The sequence below is a fragment of the Pecten maximus genome, chromosome 9 (assembly GCF_902652985.1).
Source record: "Pecten maximus chromosome 9, xPecMax1.1, whole genome shotgun sequence".
Lineage (NCBI taxonomy): Eukaryota > Metazoa > Mollusca > Bivalvia > Pectinida > Pectinidae > Pecten > Pecten maximus.
In genome coordinates, this window is record NC_047023.1 from 8,705,198 (window position 1) to 8,732,124 (window position 26,927).

At 36.6% G+C, this 26,927-nt stretch overlaps 1 protein-coding gene across 2 annotated transcripts in view; it reads left to right on the top strand.

Annotated features, from left to right (window-relative positions):
- LOC117334625 (U3 small nucleolar RNA-associated protein 15 homolog) overlaps positions 1-26,927 on the top strand; it is a 105,452-nt gene that overhangs the window by 3,104 nt on the left and 75,421 nt on the right. Inside the window, exons 3-4 of one of the 2 annotated variants that reach the window (XM_033894339.1) lie at positions 6,649-6,833; positions 20,463-20,586. In XM_033894339.1, coding sequence (XP_033750230.1) covers positions 6,649-6,833; positions 20,463-20,586 — 309 coding nt within the window. Of the gene's footprint in view, positions 1-6,648; positions 6,834-15,521; positions 15,704-20,462; positions 20,587-26,927 lie in introns of those variants that run through there. The other variant, XM_033894338.1, reaches the window with a different exon arrangement.

The window sequence follows — 26,927 nt, forward strand, 5'->3', positions numbered from 1 at the left end:
GACAGGCAGCCATCTTGGATTTTGACAATTGAAGTTTGTTATCGCTATTTCTGAGAATGTACTGGATGGATCTTTCTGAAATTGCAGATGCAGGTTTCCCTTGGTGCCTAGTTATGCATATTGGATTTTGAGACCAATCTGAAAACAACATGGCCGACAGGCAGCCATCTTGGATTTTGACAATTGAAGTTTGTTATCGCTATATCTGAGAAAGTATTTAAGGGATCTTTCTCAAATTTCATATGTAAGTTTCCCTTGGTGCCTAGTTATGCATATTGCATTTTGAGACCAATCTGAAAATAACATGGCTGACAGGCAGCCATCTTGGATTTTGACAATTGAAGTTTGTTATCGCTATTTCTGAGAAAGTACTGAAGGGATCTTTCTCAAATTTCATATGGAGGTTCCCCTTGGTGCCTCGTTATGCTTATTGCATTTTGAGATCAATTGGAAAACAATATGGCCGACAGACCGCCATCTTGGATTTTGACAATTGAAGTTTGTTATCTCTATTTCTCAAAGTACTGAATGGATCTTTCTCAAATTTCATAAGTAGGTTCCCCTTGGTCCCTTGTATTGCATTTTTGGACCAGTCTGTCCTGAAAACAACCTGGCAAACAAACCGCCATTATCCTTAAATCTCAAATTTCTTATATAGCTAGGATTCCCTTGTTTGAAAAGTACTGGAGAGATGTCTCAATTTGCACAGATTAGTAAAATGAAGGGAAAAGTAGAGAAAAGATCAATCTGACATGGAACCTATGAAGATCATTCAATGGTGGGCGCCAAGATCCCTCTGGGATCTCTTGTTTTCTTTTGCTTTGCTACCATTTTTAGCCCACCATCATCAGATGGTGGGCTATTCAAATCGCCCTGCGTCCGTGGTCCGTCCGTCCCTCCGTCCGTAAACAATTCTTGTTATCGCTATTTCTCAGAAAGTATTTAAGGGATCTTTCTCAAATTTCATATGTAGGTTCCCCTTGGTGCCTAGTTATGCATATTGCGTTTTGAGACCAATCGGATAACAACCTGGCCGACAGGCAGCCATCTTGGATTTTGACAATTGAAGTTTGTTATCGCTATTTCTGAGAAAGTACTGAAGGGATCTTTCTCAAATTTTATATGAAGGTTCCCCTTGGTGCGTAGTTATGCATATTGCGTTTTGAGACCAATCAGATAACAACATGGCCGACAGGCAGCCATCTTGGATTTTGACAATTGAAGTTTGTTATCGCTATTTCTGAGAAAGTACTGAAGGGATCTTTCTCAAATTTCATATGTAGGTTCCCCTTGGTGCCTAGTTATGCATATTGCGTTTTGAGACCAATCCGAAAGCAACATGGCCGACAGGCAGCCATCTTGGATTTTGACAATTGAAGTTTGTTATCGCTATTACTGAGAATGTACTGAATGGATCTTTCTGAAATTTCATATGTAAGTTTCCCTTGGTGCCTAGTTATGCATATTGCGTTTTGAGATCAATTGGAAAACAACATGGCCAACAGGCAGCCATCTTGGAATTTGACAATTGAAGTTTGTTATCGCTATTTCTGAGAAATTACTAAAGGGATCTTTCTCAAATTTCATATGTAGGTTCCCCTTGGTGCCTAGTTATTCATATTGCATTTTGAGACAAATCGGAAAACGACATGGCCTACAGGCAGCCATCTTGGATTTTGACAATTGAAGTTTGTTATCGCTATTTCTGAGAAAGTATTTAAGGGATCTTTCTCAAATTTCATATGTAGGTTTCCCTTGGTGCCTAGTTATGCATATTGCGTTTTGAGACCAATCTGAAAACAACATGGCCGACAGGCAGCCATCTTGGATTTTGACAATTGAAGTTTGTTATCACTATTTCTGAGAAAGTATTTAAGGGATCTTTCTCAAATTTCATATGTAAGTTTCCCTTGGTGCCTAGTTATGCATATTGCATTTTGAGACCAATCTGAAAATAACATGGCCGACAGGCAACCATCTTGGATTTTGACAATTGAAGTTTGTTATCACTATTTCTGAGAAAGTGCTGAATGGATCTTTCTGAAATTTCATATGTAAGTTTCCCTTGGTGCCTAGTTATGCATATTGCGTTTTGAGACCAATCTGAAAACAACATGGCCAACAGGCAGCCATCTTGGATTTTGACAATTGAAGTTTGTTATCACTATTTCTGAGAAAGTATTTAAGGGATCTTTCTCAAATTTCATATGTAGGTTTCCCTTGGTGCCTAGTTATGCATATTGCATTTTGAGACCAATCTGAAAATAACATGGCCAACAGGCAGCCATCTTGGATTTTGACAATTGAAGTTTGTTATCGCTATTTCTGAGAAGGTACTGAAGGGATCTTTCTCAAATTTCATATGGAGGTTCCCCTTGGTGCCTCGTTATGCTTATTGCATTTTGAGATCAATTGGAAAACAATATGGCCGACAGACCGCCATCTTGGATTTTGACAATTGAAGTTTGTTATCTCTATTTCTTAAAGTACTGAATGGATCTTTCTCAAATTTCATAAGTAGGTTCCCCTTGGTCCATTGTATTGCATTTTTGGACCAGTCTGTCCTGAAAACAACCTGGCAAACAAACAGCCATTATTGTTAAATCTCAAATTTCTTATATAGCTAGGATTCCCTTGTTTGAAAAGTACTGGAGGGATGTCTCAATTTGCACAGATTAGTAAAATGAAGGGAAAAGTAGAGAAAAGATCGATCTGACATGGAACCTATGATGATCATTCAATGGTGGGCGCCAAGATCCCTCTGGGATCTCTTGTTCAAGGTTTCCAAGCCAACAGATTCGAGCTAGTGAATTAGTCACAAGATCACTCCTGACTAAGAGGAGAGTATTCATGTTTGTCCACCAAGTTATAGTTTTGACCCCTATTACTGTTTTGACTCGGTTGAAATTGTGTCATCCTCAAAATTATCTCCCTTGTTTTTTTTAGGGAAAATGTTGAAAATTGTGTTCTGGACTCAGGGCTTTTTCTCACTGGTTTGGGATGGGGCCTTTTTGTCTCATTTTGGGAAGAAAATTGGTGAATTGGGAAAGAGTTTTTCAGGAGTAAACTGCAAATTTTGGGAATTTGGCTTTAAAATGAAATAATTCCCAATGGGAATGGGGCCCATTAACGGCCCCAAAAAGCCCTCAGAAAAAGCCCTGGGACTGCAACTTGGATTTGACAGACCACACCCAGCTTTAACTGTAAATCTATATACGGAATTGTGATAGCTTATCTGATCTGATTCAAAATCAGGTTACTGATGACAAGAGGTGTGTCTCCGAATGCCTGAATGTAGGATGTTGTATTTAAGTTGTTTTTAAAGTGAAATGTAGAAATGACAAGTTAAAAGCTACGAATAATGTAAAATTTGTTAAAGGTGCTACACCTCCGACAAATACAGGGTAGTATTTTTTATCAATTAAAAACACGAATAGACTCGTATGTGTTTTTCTTCTGCAATAAAAGTTACACACTTTATATTATTACCGCCCTCGGACAGTTTCATCTTCTTATAATTATTTATCTTTAAAATAAAAAAATGAAAATATTTAATTGCGTCCCAAAGAAATTCCATTTTGCTCCACATCCATATTGAATGAAATACTGATTATGCATGCTCCGAAAACAGAATCACATGCGTACAAATAAGTAGGAACCAAATAGCAAAGAGAGGCAGACCGCATAAGTTAGCCTAACATCTCCAGAAAGAAGGAAGCATAAATAAGATTATGAAAAAGAACGAAGAAGGGGAAGGATGTAAATTGGAAACTGCACAGACAGGTGGAATTATAAACGACAATGGAATCGGAACTCATGCAGAAATGACACAGTTGAGTTTTTGTTGGAGAGGCAAGTGTGTAACGTACACACATACGTAGTGTAATGTTCAGTCTGTTGTCATCTTTCCTGAAAACTGTTAGCATATGATGCGATTGAATCAAAGGTTAAGATTTCTTTTGTGATATGTATTGTATTGATTGCAGATTCGCTATTTGTAGTTTACCAGCTTAAACCTGTTGATAAATCACACTTATATTAATCCAGCGAAATGGGGCCGAAGGGGATAACGCTAACAAAGCGTTTCGGTTCCTGGGTGTCAACATGCAGAAGATCGTGATTTTTCGCATCTGATGATATTGAAATGTTTATTTCTGTTTGCTTTAAAACCTTGGCATTTAAAATTATTTGTTGTTAAGATAGGCAACAGGCAAGATATTGTTGCCCCCGCTGAATCTTAAAAAAAAATTAAGTCCACCATATTTGTTTTCTTCTGTATGTGAATCTCTCCCAGAATGCACTGCGATCAAGGTCAAGTGTATGCAGAGTAGATTATAATGTTGGTCTCTTTCATAGGAAGAGATATTCAAAAGTTCGTAACTTCTGGGCTTCATAACGACAATTTCTGACGTTATAAAATTATTCTTTTTATTTGTAGGTTTTAAATAGGCATACATATGTGGACTAAATGTCAGTTATTGTCAAAATAATAACAATTTATTACACTCTTTCGGAGGTGTAGCATCTTTAAGAAATTATGATGAAACAATAAAATTCAATTGTTAATTCAAATTGTTCACTGTTGCCTTGGTGATGATTAATCTGAAAATATAATAAAAATGGAGAAAATAGGATCTGATCAAGTTGAAAATTCAAAAGAAATAAAATCAGTAACCATTTATCATATACAGGTTTTTAAGGAATCTAGAACTCCTTATCAACACAAAGAATGTATTCCTTCAAAGATTTTGATATAAATCCAGGCTTATACGAGAAAAAAGCAGTGTAGAATTTCACATCAGTTGAGTTTATATTCATACAACCTGATTTAATGAAAATAACAGTTAAGAATTTTAGATGATTGAAATAGCAGATTGATATCTGGAAATATAAAAGCTGTGTGACCAGGAAAAACATGGGATTGTGTGTTTGTTCTAGTTGGAGAATGGTTTGGCAGGCGGGGCGAACCATATATACCACTCCATATCTAGCTTATAAATGCTGGGGATCCCATCCGTAGCTGATACATACAGACAAATCAATTATCAGCTGTTGAGAATCTGTGTGATGAATCTACAGGAGCCCCGTTAGATAAAATGGATGTGCTTTTCTTCTATATCTCTGTGTTGTGATAATAAATTTACATTTGATACAGAAAAAAAAGAACTCAAAAAGACTGAAAACACATTTTCTGTAAAATATATATATCAACTGTTACACATCTATTTTTCTGCTTATGGTAAAAGTGTTTTTCTTTTCTAATTTTAGATAAATTTGAAAGTTTTTTATTTGCATGAAAAAATTAGTACAATTTCACAATTTGAGAAAAAATTAGAGTTAATTTATCTCAACCATAATTCATATAACCAAAAAGATATTAATTTGATATGCATAGTCAAATTATAAATTCAAATTCAAATCGATCGCTTTTCAGTTTTGGATTTGAAGATGACTCATATGACTATATATATTTATAATAAAAAATAAATCATGATGAGAAAAAATAGAATCTGTATAAAGATTAACCTCTGTTGTTAATTTTGTTTTTATAGTTGTAGTTATAGTTAGTTCCTGGTTTACCGCCTACATGACTCTGCCTATTGCTAGGTTTCATCTCACAGACTATAGTCAGTGTTCTGTTGTTGTGTTCACTAATTGTAATTCGTGTGTTAACAATTTGGTTAACAGAAGTATCCGATACAGAAATTTTAACTTTTCACTTTTATGATTTTTGAGAACATTTTGTAAAGAAGGGAGACAACTCTGATTTGAGGTGTAACAATCAATCACAATAACACAAAGCCACTTACTGGGTGGTATGATAATATCATATTGCCCCACTGAGGTAGATGAAATCAAAAACACCGAGATTTCTCATTGTTGTATCCCTGACTAGATATATTGGGCTACCTGGCATATCAAGACGAGGTGATGGGAGTGAGGGGTGATGCTGTGAAATGATATGTATCACCGGTCCAGCCTCCGTGGCTGGTATCCAGATCTGTTAGACAATCCTGAGACAGCTCTTTGTTTCCAGTTCTGATCTACCGTGTAACATGTACTTTGTAAATTATTTGTCACTCATCCCAACAGGATATCATTAAGAAACTAATGTAAGAAAATTAATACGGAATTTTGATAAGTATTTTAAGGCAAAGCATGTCAATGCATATGTTGAATTGCAAATTAATTATATTATATAAAAAAGCAGGGCATCCAGTAGACCCTTGAGAGTATGTTTTTGACTCGCCAAAATGAGATCTGACTCTTGGGATTGAAGGAACATGTCTATTTGACATATGTTTTGACCATTCAGATTGCTCAGAAATAGTGATTTGACTTCTGAAATTGCTAAAAGTCAAGGGTCAACTGGATGCCCTGAAAAAATTTAAGTCCTTATACGTATACTAAGACTTTCATTGAAACAAAACATTTCCATTGTAATACATTGTAAGGTTGTTACTGGTCTCTAAATTTGCTGCAGAGAATTTCTGATGACTATTGTATGTGTTGGAATATATATATTTAGTGGTTTATTATATACCCTTAACAGAAAATAAATAATTGGTTTCAGGTACAAATCTACAGTTGCGTTCCAAGTCACTACAGAATGTTAAAAATATTGTGATCACTGATAATTGGTTTCAGGTTCAAATCTACAGTTCAAAGTCACTACAGATTCTTAAAACCATCAGTCGATTCAAGGATTTAGCATACAGTGGGAGTTTCCGTGACGACGGCAAACTGTTGGTTGGAGGTGGTGAAGAAGGTCTTATTCGCCTCTTCGATGTTGAAGGACGAGCATTGCTCAGGGTTTTCAAAGGACATTCGGGGTAGGTATTTGTAAATATTACCTGATATGGTACTCTGAACCCTGAAAGACACATCTATTGGACAATGCATTCAAGTCAGGCGAGATATATTTTCAAGTGCCTTCATGCAATCACCCTTGTACATTAATCCTTATTCAATATTGCCCATTAACTCTTCATAAAAATGACATTTTAATTTCTGAAAAATATTTGATAAATGTCTGCTGGACTCTTACAAGAAAAAAGTTCTGTTGGCACTTAGAGTATGAAAGATGGTGCCAGAGGGGTTCAGATTGGTTAAAATTTCAAGGTTCTTTAATTTAAAAAAACAAATGCTGGAATCAAATACCCTTCACTGATGGAAAAGTCCTGATTATAAGGTTTTTTATGACTAATGTATGCATCACATCACCCCAATGTTAGCCATTAATCTTCTACATTTACACTGCAGCCCCACTATATAACGTTACCAAGCTCACTTGGAAGTTATGAGTCCATAACTTCCAAATCTTTATTATGACGTCATTATTATAGTGACGTCATAATTGTCACGTCGGCGATAACGAAAGATGGCTGTTGAAAAGGCTGTTCGGTTCGATTTTGCAAAAGTCCTGGATGTATGAAAAGTGTTTTTGAATTGGCTTATGAATGACAACAATCTGTAATAACAAGAGTCACTTATCAGTCAATTGAGGGTACTAAGGGAGACAATTCTTTGTGAGCTGCATATCTATAAATAAAATTTGTTTAAGTTATACAGTTAAAATAAGATTTTCTATATACAAAGTATATAAAATAACGTTAGTTCCTGTCAGAGCTACTTGACCATGACAATGGGACAGGCAGCCATCTTTTTGAGAATGTGTTACCTACTGAGAAATAAGGATGTCTAAATCAAAAGGTTGGTGCTAAATTCGTTTTGAACCAATCGGTAAACATGGCGACCCCATTTGATTACAAATTGTTAGATTAAAATAAGATTTTCTCAATTTTATTTCCGCCATATCATTGGTTTGAATCGCTGGCGTGCGCATTGTTTCATTGAATTTGTTATCTATTTAGAATACTAAGATCTCTAAATTCAATGTAGGTTCCTTGGTGCCTAGTAGCATATGCTTGGACAATCGAAAACACATGCCGAGGAGCCATCTTGGATTTGACATTGAAGTTTGTACGCTATTCTGAGAAAGTACTTGAAGGGATCTTTCTCAAATTGCACATGTAGGTTCCCCTTGGTGCCTAGTTATGCATATTGCGTTTGAGACTAATCCGAAAACAACATGGCCGATAGGCAGCCATCTTGGATTTTGACAATTGAAGTTTGTATCGCTATTTCTGAGAAAGTACTGAAGGGATCGTTCTCAAATTTCATATGAAGGTTCCCCTTGGTGCCTAGTTATGCATATTGCGTTTTGAGACCAATCGGTAAACAACATGGCCGACAGGCAGCCATCTTGGATTTTGACAATTGAAGTTTGTTATCACTATTTCTGAGAAAGTACTGAAGGGATCCTTCTGAAATTTTCATATGAAGGTTCCCCTTGGTGGCCTAGTTATGCATATTGCGTTTTGAGACTAATCCGAAAACAACATGGCCGATAGGCAGCCATCTTGGATTTTGACAATTGAAGTTTGTTATCGCTATTTCTGAGAAAGTACTGAAGGGATCTTTCTCAAATTTCACATGTAGGTTCCCCTTGGTGCCCTAGTTATGCATATTGCGTTTTGAGACTCATCCGAAACAACATGGCCGATAGGCAGCCATCTTGGATTTGACAATGAAGTTTGTTATCGCTATTTCTGAGAAAGTACTGAAGGGATCTTTCTCAAATTTCACATGTAGGTTCCCCTTGGTGCCTAGTTATGCATATTGCGATTTGAGACCAATCTGAAAACAACATGGCCGACAGGCAGCCATCTTGGATTTTGACAATTGAAGTTTGTTATCACTATTTCTGAGAAAGTACTGAATGGATCTTTCTGAAATTGCAGATGTAGGTTTTCCTTGTGCCTAGTTATGCATATTGCGTTTGAGACCAATCCGAAAACAACATGGCCGACAGGCAGCCATCTTGGATTTTGACAATTGAAGTTTGTTATCGCTATTTCTGAGAATGTACTGGATGGATCTTTCTGAAATTGCAGATGCAGGTTTCCCTTGGTGCCTAGTTATGCATATTGGATTTTGAGACCAATCTGAAAACAACATGGCCGACAGGCAGCCATCTTGGATTTTGACAATTGAAGTTTGTTATCGCTATATCTGAGAAAGTATTTAAGGGATCTTTCTCAAATTTCATATGTAAGTTTCCCTTGGTGCCTAGTTATGCATATTGCATTTTGAGACCAATCTGAAAATAACATGGCTGACAGGCAGCCATCTTGGATTTTGACAATTGAAGTTGTTATCGCTATTTCTGAGAAAGTACTGAAGGGATCTTTCTCAAATTTCATATGGAGGTTCCCCTTGGTGCCTCGTTATGCTTATTGCATTTTGAGATCAATTGGAAAACAATATGGCCGACAGACCGCCATCTTGGATTTGACAATTGAAGTTTGTTATCTCTATTTCTCAAAGTACTGAATGGATCTTTCTCAAATTTCATAAGTAGGTTCCCCTTGGTCCCTTGTATTGCATTTTTGGACCAGTCTGTCCTGAAAACAACCTGGCAAACAAACCGCCATTATCCTTAAATCTCAAATTTCTTATATAGCTAGGATTCCCTTGTTTGAAAAGTACTGGAGAGATGTCTCAATTTGCACAGATTAGTAAAATGAAGGGAAAAGTAGAGAAAAGATCAATCTGACATGGAACCTATGAAGATCATTCAATGGTGGGCGCCAAGATCCCTCTGGGATCTCTTGTTTTCTTTTGCTTTGCTACCATTTTTAGCCCACCATCATCAATTGGTGGGCTATTCAAATCGCCCTGCGTCCGTGGTCCGTCCGTCCGTCCGTCCGTAAACAATTCTTGTTATCGCTATTTCTCAGAAAGTATTTAAGGGATCTTTCTCAAATTTCATATGTAGGTTCCCCTTGGTGCCTAGTTATGCATATTGCGGTTTTGAGACCAATCGGATAACCAACCTGGCCGACAGGCAGCCATCTTGGATTTTGACAATTGAAGTTTGTTTATCGCTATTTCTGAGAAGTACTGAATGGATCTTTCTCAAATTTTATATGAAGGTTCCCCTTGGTGCGTAGTTATGCATATTGCGTTTTGAGACCAATCAGATAACAAACATGGCCGACAGGCAGCCATCTTGGATTTTGACAATTGAAGTTTGTTATCGCTATTTTCTGAGAAAGTACTGAAGGGATCTTTCTCAAATTCATATGTAGGTTCCCCTTGGTGCCTAGTTATGCATATTGCGTTTTGAGACCAATCCGAAAGCAACATGGCCGACAGGCAGCCATCTTGGATTTTGACAATGAAGTTTGTTATCGCTATTACTGAGAATGTACTGAATGGATCTTTCTGAAATTTCATATGTAAGTTTCCTTGGTGCCTAGTTATGCATATTGCGTTTTGAGATCAATTGGAAAACAACATGGCCAACAGGCAGCCATCTTGGAATTTGACAATTGAAGTTTGTTATCGCTATTTCTGAGAAAGTACTGAAGGGATCTTTCTCAAATTTTATATGAAGGTTCCCCTTGGTGCCTAGTTATTCATATTGCATTTTGAGACAAATCGGAGAAACGACATGGCCTACAGGCAGGCCATCTTGGATTTTGACAATTGAAGTTTGTTATCGCTATTTCTGAGAAAGTATTTAAGGGATCTTTCTCAAATTTCATATGTAGGTTTCCCTTGGTGCCTAGTTATGCATATTGCGTTTTGAGACCAATCTGAAAACAACATGGCCGACAGGCAGCCATCTTGGATTTTGACAATTGAAGTTTGTTATCACTATTTCTGAGAAAGTATTTAAGGGATCTTTCTCAAATTTCATATGTAAGTTCCCTTGGTGCCTAGTTATGCATATTGCATTTTGAGACCAATCTGAAAATAACATGGCCGACAGGCAACCATCTTGTATTTGACAATTGAAGTTTGTTATCACTATTTCTGAGAAAGTGCCTGAATGGATCTTTCTGAAATTTCATATGTAAGTTTCCCTTGGTGCCTAGTTATGCATATTGCGTTTTGAGACCAATCTGAAAACAACATGGCCGACAGGCAGCCATCTTGGATTTTGACAATTGAAGTTTGTTATCACTATTTCTGAGAAAGTATTTAAGGGATCTTTCTCAAATTTCATATGTAGGTTTCCCTTGGTGCCTAGTTATGCATATTGCATTTTGAGACCAATCTGAAAATAACATGGCCAACAGGCAGCCATCTTGGATTTTGACAATTGAAGTTTGTTATCGCTATTTCTGAGAAGGTACTGAAGGGATCTTTCTCAAATTTCATATGGAGGTTCCCCTTGGTGCCTCGTTATGCTTATTGCATTTTGAGATCAATTGGAAAACAATATGGCCGACAGACCGCCATCTTGGATTTTGACAATTGAAGTTTGTTATCTCTATTTCTTAAAGTACTGAATGGATCTTCTCAAATTTCATAAGTAGGTTCCCCTTGGTCCATTGTATTGCATTTTTGGACCAGTCTGTCCTGAAAACAACCTGGCAAACAAACAGCCATTATTGTTAAATCTCAAATTTCTTATATAGCTAGGATTCCCTTGTTTGAAAAGTACTGGAGGGATGTCTCAATTTGCACAGATTAGTAAAATGAAGGGAAAAGTAGAGAAAAGATCGATCTGACATGGAACCTATGATGATCATTCAATGGTGGGCGCCAAGATCCCTCTGGGATCTCTTGTTCAAGGTTTCCAAGCCAACAGATTCGAGCTAGTGAATTAGTCACAAGATCACTCCTGACTAAGAGGAGAGTATTCATGTTTGTCCACCAAGTTATAGTTTTGACCCCTATTACTGTTTTGACTCGGTTGAAATTGTGTCATCCTCAAAATTATCTCCCTTGTTTTTTTTAGGGAAAATGTTGAAAATTGTGTTCTGGACTCAGGGCTTTTTCTCACTGGTTTGGGATGGGGCCTTTTTGTCTCATTTTGGGAAGAAAATTGGTGAATTGGGAAAGAGTTTTTCAGGAGTAAACTGCAAATTTTGGGAATTTGGCTTTAAAATGAAATAATTCCAAATGGGAATGGGGCCCATTAACGGCCCCAAAAAGCCCTCAGAAAAAGCCCTGGGACTGCAACTTGGATTTGACAGACCACACCCAGCTTTAACTGTAAATCTATATACGGAATTGTGATAGCTATCTGATCTGATTCAAAATCAGGTTACTGATGACAAGAGGTGTGTCTCCGAATGCCTGAATGTAGGATGTTGTATTTAAGTTGTTTTTAAAGTGAAATGTAGAAATGACAAGTTAAAAGCTACGAATAATGTAAAATTTGTTAAAGGTGCTACACCCTCCGACAAATACAGGGTAGTATTTTTTATCAATTAAAAACACGAATAGACTCGTATGTGTTTTTCTTCTGCAATAAAAGTTACACACTTTATATTATTACCGCCCTCGGACAGTTTCATCTTCTTATAATTATTTATCTTTAAAATAAAAAAATGAAAATATTTAATTGCGTCCCAAAGAAATTCCATTTTGCTCCACATCCATATTGAATGAAATACTGATTATGCATGCTCCGAAAACAGAATCACATGCGTACAAATAAGTAGGAACCAAATAGCAAAGAGAGGCAGACCGCATAAGTTAGCCTAACATCTCCAGAAAGAAGGAAGCATAAATAAGATTATGAAAAAGAACGAAGAAGGGGAAGGATGTAAATTGGAAACTGCACAGACAGGTGGAATTATAAACGACAATGGAATCGGAACTCATGCAGAAATGACACAGTTGAGTTTTTGTTGGAGAGGCAAGTGTGTAACGTACACACATACGTAGTGTAATGTTCAGTCTGTTGTCATCTTTCCTGAAAACTGTTAGCATATGATGCGATTGAATCAAAGGTTAAGATTTCTTTTGTGATATGTATTGTATTGATTGCAGATTCGCTATTTGTAGTTTACCAGCTTAAACCTGTTGATAAATCACACTTATATTAATCCAGCGAAATGGGGCCGAAGGGGATAACGCTAACAAAGCGTTTCGGTTCCTGGGTGTCAACATGCAGAAGATCGTGATTTTTCGCATCTGATGATATTGAAATGTTTATTTCTGTTTGCTTTAAAACCTTGGCATTTAAAATTATTTGTTGTTAAGATAGGCAACAGGCAAGATATTGTTGCCCCCGCTGAATCTTAAAAAAAAATTAAGTCCACCATATTTGTTTTCTTCTGTATGTGAATCTCTCCCAGAATGCACTGCGATCAAGGTCAAGTGTATGCAGAGTAGATTATAATGTTGGTCTCTTTCATAGGAAGAGATATTCAAAAGTTCGTAACTTCTGGGCTTCATAACGACAATTTCTGACGTTATAAAATTATTCTTTTTATTTGTAGGTTTTAAATAGGCATACATATGTGGACTAAATGTCAGTTATTGTCAAAATAATAACAATTTATTACACTCTTTCGGAGGTGTAGCATCTTTAAGAAATTATGATGAAACAATAAAATTCAATTGTTAATTCAAATTGTTCACTGTTGCCTTGGTGATGATTAATCTGAAAATATAATAAAAATGGAGAAAATAGGATCTGATCAAGTTGAAAATTCAAAAGAAATAAAATCAGTAACCATTTATCATATACAGGTTTTTAAGGAATCTAGAACTCCTTATCAACACAAAGAATGTATTCCTTCAAAGATTTTGATATAAATCCAGGCTTATACGAGAAAAAAGCAGTGTAGAATTTCACATCAGTTGAGTTTATATTCATACAACCTGATTTAATGAAAATAACAGTTAAGAATTTTAGATGATTGAAATAGCAGATTGATATCTGGAAATATAAAAGCTGTGTGACCAGGAAAAACATGGGATTGTGTGTTTGTTCTAGTTGGAGAATGGTTTGGCAGGCGGGGCGAACCATATATACCACTCCATATCTAGCTTATAAATGCTGGGGATCCCATCCGTAGCTGATACATACAGACAAATCAATTATCAGCTGTTGAGAATCTGTGTGATGAATCTACAGGAGCCCCGTTAGATAAAATGGATGTGCTTTTCTTCTATATCTCTGTGTTGTGATAATAAATTTACATTTGATACAGAAAAAAAAGAACTCAAAAAGACTGAAAACACATTTTCTGTAAAATATATATATCAACTGTTACACATCTATTTTTCTGCTTATGGTAAAAGTGTTTTTCTTTTCTAATTTTAGATAAATTTGAAAGTTTTTTATTTGCATGAAAAAATTAGTACAATTTCACAATTTGAGAAAAAATTAGAGTTAATTTATCTCAACCATAATTCATATAACCAAAAAGATATTAATTTGATATGCATAGTCAAATTATAAATTCAAATTCAAATCGATCGCTTTTCAGTTTTGGATTTGAAGATGACTCATATGACTATATATATTTATAATAAAAAATAAATCATGATGAGAAAAAATAGAATCTGTATAAAGATTAACCTCTGTTGTTAATTTTGTTTTTATAGTTGTAGTTATAGTTAGTTCCTGGTTTACCGCCTACATGACTCTGCCTATTGCTAGGTTTCATCTCACAGACTATAGTCAGTGTTCTGTTGTTGTGTTCACTAATTGTAATTCGTGTGTTAACAATTTGGTTAACAGAAGTATCCGATACAGAAATTTTAACTTTTCACTTTTATGATTTTTGAGAACATTTTGTAAAGAAGGGAGACAACTCTGATTTGAGGTGTAACAATCAATCACAATAACACAAAGCCACTTACTGGGTGGTATGATAATATCATATTGCCCCACTGAGGTAGATGAAATCAAAAACACCGAGATTTCTCATTGTTGTATCCCTGACTAGATATATTGGGCTACCTGGCATATCAAGACGAGGTGATGGGAGTGAGGGGTGATGCTGTGAAATGATATGTATCACCGGTCCAGCCTCCGTGGCTGGTATCCAGATCTGTTAGACAATCCTGAGACAGCTCTTTGTTTCCAGTTCTGATCTACCGTGTAACATGTACTTTGTAAATTATTTGTCACTCATCCCAACAGGATATCATTAAGAAACTAATGTAAGAAAATTAATACGGAATTTTGATAAGTATTTTAAGGCAAAGCATGTCAATGCATATGTTGAATTGCAAATTAATTATATTATATAAAAAAGCAGGGCATCCAGTAGACCCTTGAGAGTATGTTTTTGACTCGCCAAAATGAGATCTGACTCTTGGGATTGAAGGAACATGTCTATTTGACATATGTTTTGACCATTCAGATTGCTCAGAAATAGTGATTTGACTTCTGAAATTGCTAAAAGTCAAGGGTCAACTGGATGCCCTGAAAAAATTTAAGTCCTTATACGTATACTAAGACTTTCATTGAAACAAAACATTTCCATTGTAATACATTGTAAGGTTGTTACTGGTCTCTAAATTTGCTGCAGAGAATTTCTGATGACTATTGTATGTGTTGGAATATATATATTTAGTGGTTTATTATATACCCTTAACAGAAAATAAATAATTGGTTTCAGGTACAAATCTACAGTTGCGTTCCAAGTCACTACAGAATGTTAAAAAATATTGTGATCACTGATAATTGGTTTCAGGTTCAAATCTACAGTTCAAAGTCACTACAGATTCTTAAAACCATCAGTCGATTCAAGGATTTAGCATACAGTGGGAGTTTCCGTGACGACGGCAAACTGTTGGTTGGAGGTGGTGAAGAAGGTCTTATTCGCCTCTTCGATGTTGAAGGACGAGCATTGCTCAGGGTTTTCAAAGGACATTCGGGGTAGGTATTTGTAAATATTACCTGATATGGTACTCTGAACCCTGAAAGACACATCTATTGGACAATGCATTCAAGTCAGGCGAGATATATTTTCAAGTGCCTTCATGCAATCACCCTTGTACATTAATCCTTATTCAATATTGCCCATTAACTCTTCATAAAAATGACATTTTAATTTCTGAAAAATATTTGATAAATGTCTGCTGGACTCTTACAAGAAAAAAGTTCTGTTGGCACTTAGAGTATGAAAGATGGTGCCAGAGGGGTTCAGATTGGTTAAAATTTCAAGGTTCTTTAATTTAAAAAAACAAATGCTGGAATCAAATACCCTTCACTGATGGAAAAGTCCTGATTATAAGGTTTTTTATGACTAATGTATGCATCACATCACCCCAATGTTAGCCATTAATCTTCTACATTTACACTGCAGCCCCACTATATAACGTTACCAAGCTCACTTGGAAGTTATGAGTCCATAACTTCCAAATCTTTATTATGACGTCATTATTATAGTGACGTCATAATTGTCACGTCGGCGATAACGAAAGATGGCTGTTGAAAAGGCTGTTCCGGCTTTGACGATAATAATTTGTTCATTCATTATCAGAGTAAAATTCCTGGATATAGTCTTTCAAATTCGTTGTCAAATGTAAATATAAGCATTGAACTGCTTTCATTTGGAAGTTATGGGCTGATGAATGCCAACTGGACAAAGGCAAATTTAATGAAGCGCGCTAGCTTAATGCTTAATTAAAAAAAGGTAAAGTTTACTCTATTTAAATTGGGAAATAACACTATTGGATGAAATTCTTCAATGAATTATGATAGGATTACATAGGTTGTATACAACAATTAAACCCTAAAGAGTTTATAGGAAAATAACACCTTGCAGAAAATTGATCCTGTATGGTTCAACAATTTTTATTGGAGTTATGGCCCTTGGCACTTAAAATCCCTGTTAAAGAAGCTGTATTAGCACTACTCCTATGCTCCTCCTGTGTTGGTTTGTGTAACTCAGCAAAGTGAAGGAACATCATTATTATATAGGTTTTGCTCTTGGACATGTTTTACCAATTTCTTCATCATTTGATTCACTACATTTGGAATCGGCATACATCATTATCATAGCGGAGGATTTTATACAGTAAAACTCGGATACGTTAAAGTCGATGCGACCGAATAAAAAAAAAATGGACTTATATGGTGGTATGACTTAACTGTGTAGCAATGACATAAATGACCTGTTTCCATGGGTTGTCTACCACGTACAGGTTCAATAACATGGTGTGACAAAGGAACAAATGAAAATAATCATTTAGTATTTTATACCCTAATAATGAAATAAAGATTATTAGTTCATATTCACAGAATAGAGAAGAGCACTGTACAGGGTCCATGCCTATTATCGTGACAAACATATATATTACTGTGCCGTAAAATGACGCAGCATATTGGAAGTATTTTCAAAGCGTCTTTTTCAGAGATTTATGTTCGGCATCATGGTAAGTATTCATTCACATAAAAACAAAAGCTTCTGGTAACATGTAAATCAATACTGGCTTTTCAATATCCCACACCATTTTACGTCATGGCAATATGTTCGTCACGATAATAGGCATGGACCCTGTAAACTTGTCGTCAGACGTACGTGAATACACACACATTCATAGTCATACACGAAACAATGAACATGTAGATGGTGAATTTGAGAGATAGAAAATGATAGACATTCTAATCACAGCTATATCCCAAGGATTAAAAAAGACCTGTTATGTTTTCTATATTTAATACGGACTAAGAAAAAATATGCAAATCTAAGATACACATCAATAGGTGTAGGTACTGGTAAAAAAGGTGAAGGTCGCAGCAAAGTCCCTCAAGCATAACAAGTCACGAGGGAAAAAATAGAACAATTTAAAATGTATTCGCAGTCATTTTAATAATAAAAAAAATGCTGACATGCATTTGTTTTAGTTCGCATTTTTTTGTATCGGTGCAGCATTTATCACTTACGGTACTTTTTCTGTTTGATATTTTGCAGTAAGTGTGCATAAATTGTTAACAAAACACTTCTATGGCATGCAAAATGTTTTATCCTAAGTTTGGCAATTTCTTATTCCAACAAAGGCAGGCGTTAATGATCGATCGATGGCCATGATGTTTGACAACAAAAGGAAATTTGGGTATAAGGGACGGACAACAAAATATATATGACTTAAGCGTAGTATTCGATTCAACAGTGTTTGGAACACCTGTGTTCAATTTTCTAAGACAAAGAATTCGAAGAAGAAAAAAAATTGGGATAGAACAAAATATTCAACTCATCTGATGTATTCGATTCGCGTGTTTGACTCGCGTGAATTTTACTGTATATATATATATATATATATATACATGTAATAAGGGTCAAAGAAGTAATATGAACAGTATAATCCAGATAACACTGGATCCTCACATAAATGTATGGAGGATACGAATTACTTGTAATGATTATATGGGGCAAAGAAGTAATTCAAACAGTGTAAACAATAAGGTTTGTTAAATTTTCGAGGCAATCCGCCCCTTTATCAAAACACAAAAAATCACAAATACAATCACATAATATATATAAGAAGTACTGGAAATACAATAAAATACAATAAGAATAATGTTTTAGTAACTGGAGAAACCACAATGAACCCTTTGGCAAACGTGGGCCGAAGGCGGATACTAGCGTGACTGCATCATGTTCAAACACTAGAACGCTATGCGACCAACGGCAGAGATATTTCGAATTCCCCCGCACGTGAAAGTATTCCGAAGAGTTCAAAGACGATTCGTCCCTAAACACTGCTAGTGGACGACATTGCATTTATATAAAAAATGTTGCATTATCGTCTCTACAGTGATTGATTAAATATCGTGTACAAAGTCTGAAAAACTTTAGAAAAATATGTGTTAGATCATAAGAATTATAGAGAGTGGTGTGAAAAAACTGCTACAAATATTTATCAAGACTGAAAATATAAGAAATACGAATGCCGAAGTGTCCCTACAGGACGCTACGGGAAACAGACGATTCGGACCAACTCGGACCAAGATGCTGTTGCATGATGGCGGGAGGCGACTAAATGTGAGTCTCAAAGAGCAACAATGAATAGATGCCCCAAAAAGTACAGCAATTATGAAAAATTTAACAAATTGAATAATTAACTACATGAATAGTCAGATATAATGGTCAGATGGAGAGTATATCCAGAAGACGTCTTTAACGTTCGTTCATACCCCGAGGGTAGCAGGTTTGGAGATTGGTAATCCAGTGTCTCTGCCGTTGGTCGCATAGCGTTCTAGTGTTTGAACATAATGCAGTCACGCTAGTATCCGCCTTCGGCCCACGTTTGCCGAAGGGTTCATTGTGGTTTCTCCAGTTACTAAAACATTATTCTTATTGTATTTTATTGTATTTCCAGTACTTCTTATATATATTATGTGATTGTATTTGTAATTTTTTGTGTTTTGATAAAGGGGCGGATTGCCTCGAAAATTTAACAAACCTTATTGTTTACACTGTTTGAATTACTTCTTTGCCCTATATATATACATGTATATATATTTCTACCACAATACGCTGTGTTATCCCACTCTCAAGCAATTGTATAAATGTGCCGACTGTTGGATATATATATATGTTATATTCCACTTCACTAGTGGAATATGACCTTCCGTTCTTTTGATTGGTCAAGGATTCAAACTTTGACCCAAGCTGCAATTGTCTTGACGTCGTCAGTAATCGAATGACGTCACACCACCGGGTCCCAGCCGTCACCTGTACACCTTATATGCATACGCGAAATAAGACTTGGCCAGGTTTCCCTTTGATTCAAGTCGATTTAATTGTGGTAGAAACAGGTCACAAGACTAATGATTATTGGATATGGAATTTATTTCACACTCGTAAGTTAATTTTTTAAAGTTACAAAAGTCACTCGTTAAAGCTCGTGTCTTGCGTAACTTTTAAAAAATAACGTACTCGTGTGAAATAAATTCCATATCCAACAACCACTCGTTGTGTAACCTCTATATATATGGTCAGGGATATAACCAGTCTTTGCAAGCTGTACAACTATATTTTACTTGATGGCATAACCAGCTTGTAGAAGCTACGCTTACTCTAGAGACCTAGCATGAAACACAAATATTACATCATTATATTAACGCTTAAATAAGGATTAAATGCATTTGATGGGTAGTAAACAATGAGTTTAGTTATTAAAAAAAATATTCTGTGTATAAATTTGTGTTCTTTTGCGGTGAATGTCAGAACACTGTACTCCAACATGTGATGTATAAACATAAGGGAGTTCCTCAACAAGATGTGAACTAAGGGGCGATGATCACCTGCCTTACGTAGAAATTTGTGTAGGGTTTTTAAAAATTCCTAAAATGAAAATGTAATCCGCCAGTTGTCGTATCATGCCTGTAAATATTCCAAGAGGAAATTCTTCGAGAAACGTAAATGAGTTTTCTGAGATATGTATGACTCTGTGTATCATAACAGACAGATATTCGTTTAATTTTTACATGTTAGCGGGTACACGAGTCCTCAGGGATTTTATGATAATACTTCAGGTGTGTATTTCTAACGACATCTAGATAAGATTTATTTCATATATCTGGTAGGAAATGATAAAATCACATGGACTTGTATATAAAGGATACGTGTTTTAAATTGGTGAATGTCATCTCTAAATCTGAAGAAATCTACTTATTTTGTTTACAGACCTGTGCATGTGACCAAATTCCTGCGTGATCGCGTCCGCCTGTTTTCAGGAGCTGATGACAACAGTGTGGCAGTGTGGGACATACCTCGTGAAGCTCAGATCACCACGTACAAAGAACATCAGGTAGGTCATGTGGAGGTCATCTCAAGATCAGAGATATTATATAGGTCATGTTGAGGTCATCTCAAGGTCAGAGATATTATATAGATCATGTGGAGGTCATCTTAAGGTCAGAGATATTGTATAGGTCATGTGGAGGTCATCTCAAGGTCAGAGATATTATTATACCCCCGCAACGAAGTTAGGGGGGTATACTGGAATCAGGTTGTCTGTCCGTCCGTCCGTCCCTCCGTCCGTCTGTCTGTAGACACATTTTGTCCGGACAACTCCTCCTAAACCGATGGGTCGATTCCAATGAAACTTCACATAAATATTAATGATCATATGAAGATGTGCATGCTACTTTCTTTTCCTCAAAAGTTTGGTTGCTATGGCAACTGGTCACTATAAACAGGTTTTACGATAAGAACCATAACTTTATGTTTGTCCGGACAACTTCTCCTAAACCGAAGGGCCGATTTCAATGAAACTTCACATAAATATTAATGATCATGTGTAGATGTGCATGCCACTTTCTTTTCCTCAAAATTATGGTTGCTATGGCAACTGGTCACTATAAACAGGTTTTACGATAAGAACCATAACTTTATGTTTGTCCGGACAACTCCTCCTAAACCGAAGGGCTGATTTCAATGAAACTTCACACAAATATAAAGGACCATGTGTATATGTGCATGCCACTTTCTTTTCCTCAAAATTATGGTTGCTATGGCAACTGGTCACTGAATTCTCTTTATTGTGAACAACACATATTTCAGACATTCTGAATTTCAAAAATATTGGCATGCATGGGTTATCTTAGTTAGCCTCTAATTAACAGTTTCAATTCACCATTGATTGCAGATTGTGGGGGTATTAGTCAGCCATCCTGGCGACAGTTCTAGTATAGATCATGTGGAGGTCATCTCAAGGTCAGAGTTATTGTATAGGTCATGTGGAGGTCATCTCAAGGTCAGAGATATTGTATAGGTCATGTGGAGGTCATCTCAAGGTCACAGATATTATATAGGTCATGAGGTCATCTCAAGGTAAGAGACACCAGGTAAGTCATGTGGATGTCATCTCAAGGTTAGAAACACCAGTTAAGTAGTGCAAAGATCATCTCAAGGTTAGAGACATCATATTCTGATTGGTTGTGTGAAAAGTTCAAGGTTAGAGACATCAGGTAAGTTGTGTGGAGGTCATCTCAAAGTCAGAGATAACATGTTGGTTGTGTGAAGGTCATTTCAGGGGTTAGAGGCACCAGGTAAGTCATGTGGAGGTAATTTCAAGGTCAGAGACAACAGACAGGTGGTCTGAAGGTCATCTCAGTGTTAAAAACAAAGACAATAAGAATTGGACAAAAATGAAGATATGAACACCAGTAGTCTGGACCCTGGCAGATATAAGTTAAAACAAGTTGTGTTAGAATGATGTCATTGTACTATAATTAAGGTCCTGTGTATCTCTGCTATAGTGGCAAGTCTGAGGGAAATGTTTAGGAATTAGAGGGTCGTTATCCAGAACACTTCTATAGACGTGTTGTAACGACTGATTGTTTTATTAATAGCAAGGTTAGAGACAGCTCATTGTCGCTCTGACCTCAGAGGTCACAATTTACCTGACCTCTGTCATGTAAAGTATTGATGCTGGCCACACACCCCTATCCTTGTACATCCTTACATATTATATGGAAGTTGCCAGAGGTACGGTGGTCAGGTCACCAATGAAGTATTCTGGTCTAGACAACTACTAAATACCCAAGTACACCGACACACTTATCCGTCACACTAATCGCGCTAATTGATGAGTATATATTTTTGAAGTATCATCATCGGTCAGTCTCTTCTGTTAAATGTGGACGCACAAGGTTAAATTTTACTTTCTTTGCTAATACAGTTGTTATCTAAAGAGTTTCAATATCTTTTTTTCTTATTTGCCTGAATTTGATTGATGGAAAAACTCTGTGATATCAGCTTTAATGAAATATCCAAGATAATGAAGTTGAATAAAACATTAACAATATAAATAAATAAAAATGTCAAGCTCTGTTGATATTAATTGTCTGGATAGCAGGTTTGGATGATTCAGATAGCCGACTGCTGGTAGAGCATTGGGCTGATTTGGGTTATAGATTTGAATTTGTCTATTGGTCAAGCAGCTGATTGCTATTAATTTATTTTGTTTAGTAAGATAATGTAGATTTAAGGAGCATATAGAGTTGTGTCGTGTAATCTCTCTTTACAGTCTTACCTAGGATGGTTTCCTTGTCTTAAGCAAGAGATCATAGATTGTAGAGCTGGTTGTGTGACTTTATCACAATTGACTTGTATCCCAGATGTTTTTAGCCCACCATCATCAGATGGTGAGCTATTCAAATCGCCCTGCGTCCGTGGTCCGTCGTCTCTCCGTTATCGCTATTCCTCAGAAAGTACTGAAGGGATCTTTCTCAAATTTCATATGTGGGTTCCCCTCGGTGCCTAGTTATGCATATTGCATTTTGAGACCAATCGGAAAACAACATGGCCGACAGGCAGCCATCTTGGATTTTGACAATTGAAGTTTGTTATCGCTATTTTTCAGAAAGTACTGAAGGGATCTTTCTCAAATTTCATATATAGGTTCCCCTTGGTGCCTAGTTATGCATATTACATTTTGAGACCTATCAGAAAACAACATGGCCGACAGACAGCCATCTTGGATTTTGACAATTGAAGTTTGTTATCGCTATTTTTCAGAAAGTACTGAAGGGATCTTTCTCAAACATTTTGTAAGTTCCCCTTGGTCTGTAGTTATGCATATTGCATCTTGGGACCAATAGGAAAACAACATGGCCGACAGGAAGCCATCTTGGATTTTGACAATTGAAGTTTGTTATCGCTATTTATCAGAAATTGCTGAAGGGATCTTTCTGAAATTTCATTTGTAGGTTCCCCTCGGTGCCTAGTTATGCATATTGCATTTTGTGACCAATCGGAAAACAACATGGCCGACAGGCAGCCATCTTGGATTTTGATAATTGAAGTTTGTTATCGCTGTTTTTCAGAAAGTACTGAAGGGATCTTTCTCAAACATTTTTGTAAGTTCCCCTTGGTCTGTAGTTATGCATATTGCATCTTGGGACCAATAGGAAAACAACATGGCCGACAGGCAGCCATCTTGGATTTTGACAATTGAAGTTTGTTATCGCTATTTATCATAAATTGCTGAAGGGATCTTTCTGAAATTTCATTTGTAGGTTCCCCTCGGTGCCTAGTTATGCATATTGGATTTTGAGACCAGTCAGAAAACAACCTGCCCAACAGGCAGCCATCTTGTTAGCCCACCATCATCAGATGGTGGGCTATTCAAATCGCCCTGCGTCCGTGGTCCGTGGTCCGTCCGTCCCTCCGTCCGTCCCTCCGTCCGTCCCTCCGTCCGTCCGTCCGTCCCTCCGTCCGTAAACAATTCTTGTTATCGCTATTTCTCAGAAAGTACTGAAGGGATCTTTCTCAAATTTCATATGTAGGTTCCCCTTGGTGCCTAGTTATGCATATTGCATTTTGAGACCAATCTGAAAACAACATGGCCGACAGGCAGCCATCTTGGATTTTGACAATTGAAGTTTGTTATCGCTATTTCTGAGAAAGTACTAAAGGGATCTTTCTCAAATTTCATATGAAGGTTCCCCTTGGTGCCTAGTTATGCATATTGCGTTTTGAGACCAATCGGAAAACAACATGGCCGACAGGCAGCCATCTTGGATTTTGACAATTGAAGTTTGTTATCGCTATTTCTGAGAAAGTACTGAAGGGATCTTTCTCAAATTTCATATGAAGGTTCCCCTTGGTGCCTAGTTATGCATATTGCGTTTTGAGACCAATCTGAAAACAACATGGCCGACAGGCAGCCATCTTGGATTTTGACAATTGAAGTTTGTTATCGCTATTTCTGAGAAGTACTGAAGGGATCTTTCTCAAATTTCATATGTAGGTTCCCCTTGGTGCCTAGTTATGCAAACAACATGGCCGACAGGCAGCCATCTTGGATTTTGACAATTGAAGTTTGTTATCGCTATTTCTGAGAAAGTACTAAAGGGATCTTTCTCAAATTTCATATGTAAGTTTCCCTTGTCGCCTAGTTATGCATATTGCATTTTGAGACCAATCTGAAAATAACATGGCCGACAGGCAGCCATCTTGGATTTTGACAATTGAAGTTTGTTATCGCTATTTCTGAGAAAGTACTGAAGGGATCTTTCTCAAATTTCATATGGAGGTTCCCCTTGGTGCCTAGTTATGCATATTGGGATTTGAGACCAATCGGAAAACAACATGGCCGACAGGCAGCCATCTTGGATTTTGACAATTGAAGATTGTTATCGCTATTTCTGAGAAAGTACTGAAGGGATCTTTCTGAAATTTCATATTAAGGTTCCCCTTGGTGCCTTGTTATGCATATTGCGATTTGAGACCAATCGGAAAACAACATGGCCGACAGGCAGCCATCTTGGATTTTGACAATTGAAGATTGTTATCGCTATTTCTGAGAAAGTACTGAAGGGATCTTTCTCAAATTTCATATGTAGGTTCCCCTTGGTGCCTAGTTATGCATATTGCGATTTGAGACCAATCGGAAAACAACATGGCCGACAGGCAGCCATCTTGGATTTTGACAATTGAAGTTTGTTATCACTATTTCTGAGAAAGTATTTAAGGGATCTTTCTCAAATTTCATATGTAAGTTTCCCTTGTCGCCTAGTTATGCATATTGCATTTTGAGACCAATCTGAAAATAACATGGCCGACAGGCAGCCATCTTGGATTTTGACAATTGAAGTTTGTTATCGCTATTTCTGAGAAAGTACTGAAGGGATCTTTCTCAAATTTCATATGGAGGTTCCCCTTGGTGCCTCGTTATGCTTATTGCATTTTGAGATCAATTGGAAAACAATATGGCCGACAGACCGCCATCTTGGATTTTGACAATTGAAGTTTGTTATTTCTATTTCTCAAATTACTGAATGGATCTTTCTCAAATTTCATAAGTAGGTTCCCCTTGGTCCCTTGTATTGCATTTTTGGACCAGTCTGTCCTGAAAACAACCTGGCAAACAAACAGCCATTATCGTTAAATCTCAAATTTCTTATATAGCTAGGATTCCCTTGTTTGAAAAGTACTGGAGGGATGTCTCAATTTGCACAGATTAGTAAAATGAAGGGAAAAGTAGAGAAAAGATCAATCTGACATGGAACCTATGAAGATCATTCAATGGTGGGCGCCAAGATCCCTCTGGGATCTCTTGTGACAATTGAAGTTTGTTATCGCTATTTTACAGAAGGTACTGAAGGGATCTTTCTCAAATTTCATATGTAGGTTCCCCTTGGTCCCTGGTGTTGCATTTTGGGACCAATCCGAAAACAACAGACAGCCATTATCGCTAAATCTTAAATCTTATATATAGGTTCCCCTTGTTTGAAAAGTACTAGAGGGCTGTTTCTGAATTTACACAGATTAGTAAGACTTAGAGGAAGGGAAAAGTAGAGAAAAGATCAATCTGACATGGAATCTATAAAGATCATTCAATGGTGGGCGCCAAGATCCTTCTGGGATCTCTTGTATATAGGTTCCCCTTGTTTGAAAAGTACTAGAGGGCTGTTTCTGAATTTACACAGATTAGTAAGACTTAGAGGAAGGGAAAAGTAGAGAAAAGATCAATCTGACATGGAACCTATAAAGATCATTCAATGGTGGGCGCCAAGATCCCTCTGGGATCTCTTGTTCAGTGAGGTAGCTACCAGCTACTACAAAGATACACCACCTCACTATGACATTGGCTTTTGAAAGGGTGATTATCCCATTATACAAACAAACAAACAGATGATTTATGTGAAATTGCTTTGAATATAATATACTCAGAGATCCCTGACTTATGATCTCTGTTGTTGATGAAAATCATGAAATGAAAGAAAATGCATTCATTGAGTTTGTCACCAATCAATCATTAAGTTAGTGCATAATTGTATGTAGGCATCTCCATTATTTTGGCAATATCTAAATGTTCAAAAGAACTGCAGATTTACAATTATACTAATGTAATGTAGTCAGGAGCCATTTTAGTCTGTGAAACCAGGAAAACAACAATAATGTGATGTAATATATAGGGGAGATAACACTTCTATTTGTGGTAAATAATGTATTTTATTTTCATTTTCATGGTAAGGTAATGTTTTCATATTTCCGTGATCTAATATTTAACATAATCTATCACTTCAATCTTAATGATTACATTCATGACAAAAAAAAAAAAATTTCAATTATCAAATTTCCATATTTTGGTGAAATCAAAATGCCCCCCACAATAAAATTCTTACTTTGAGGTATATT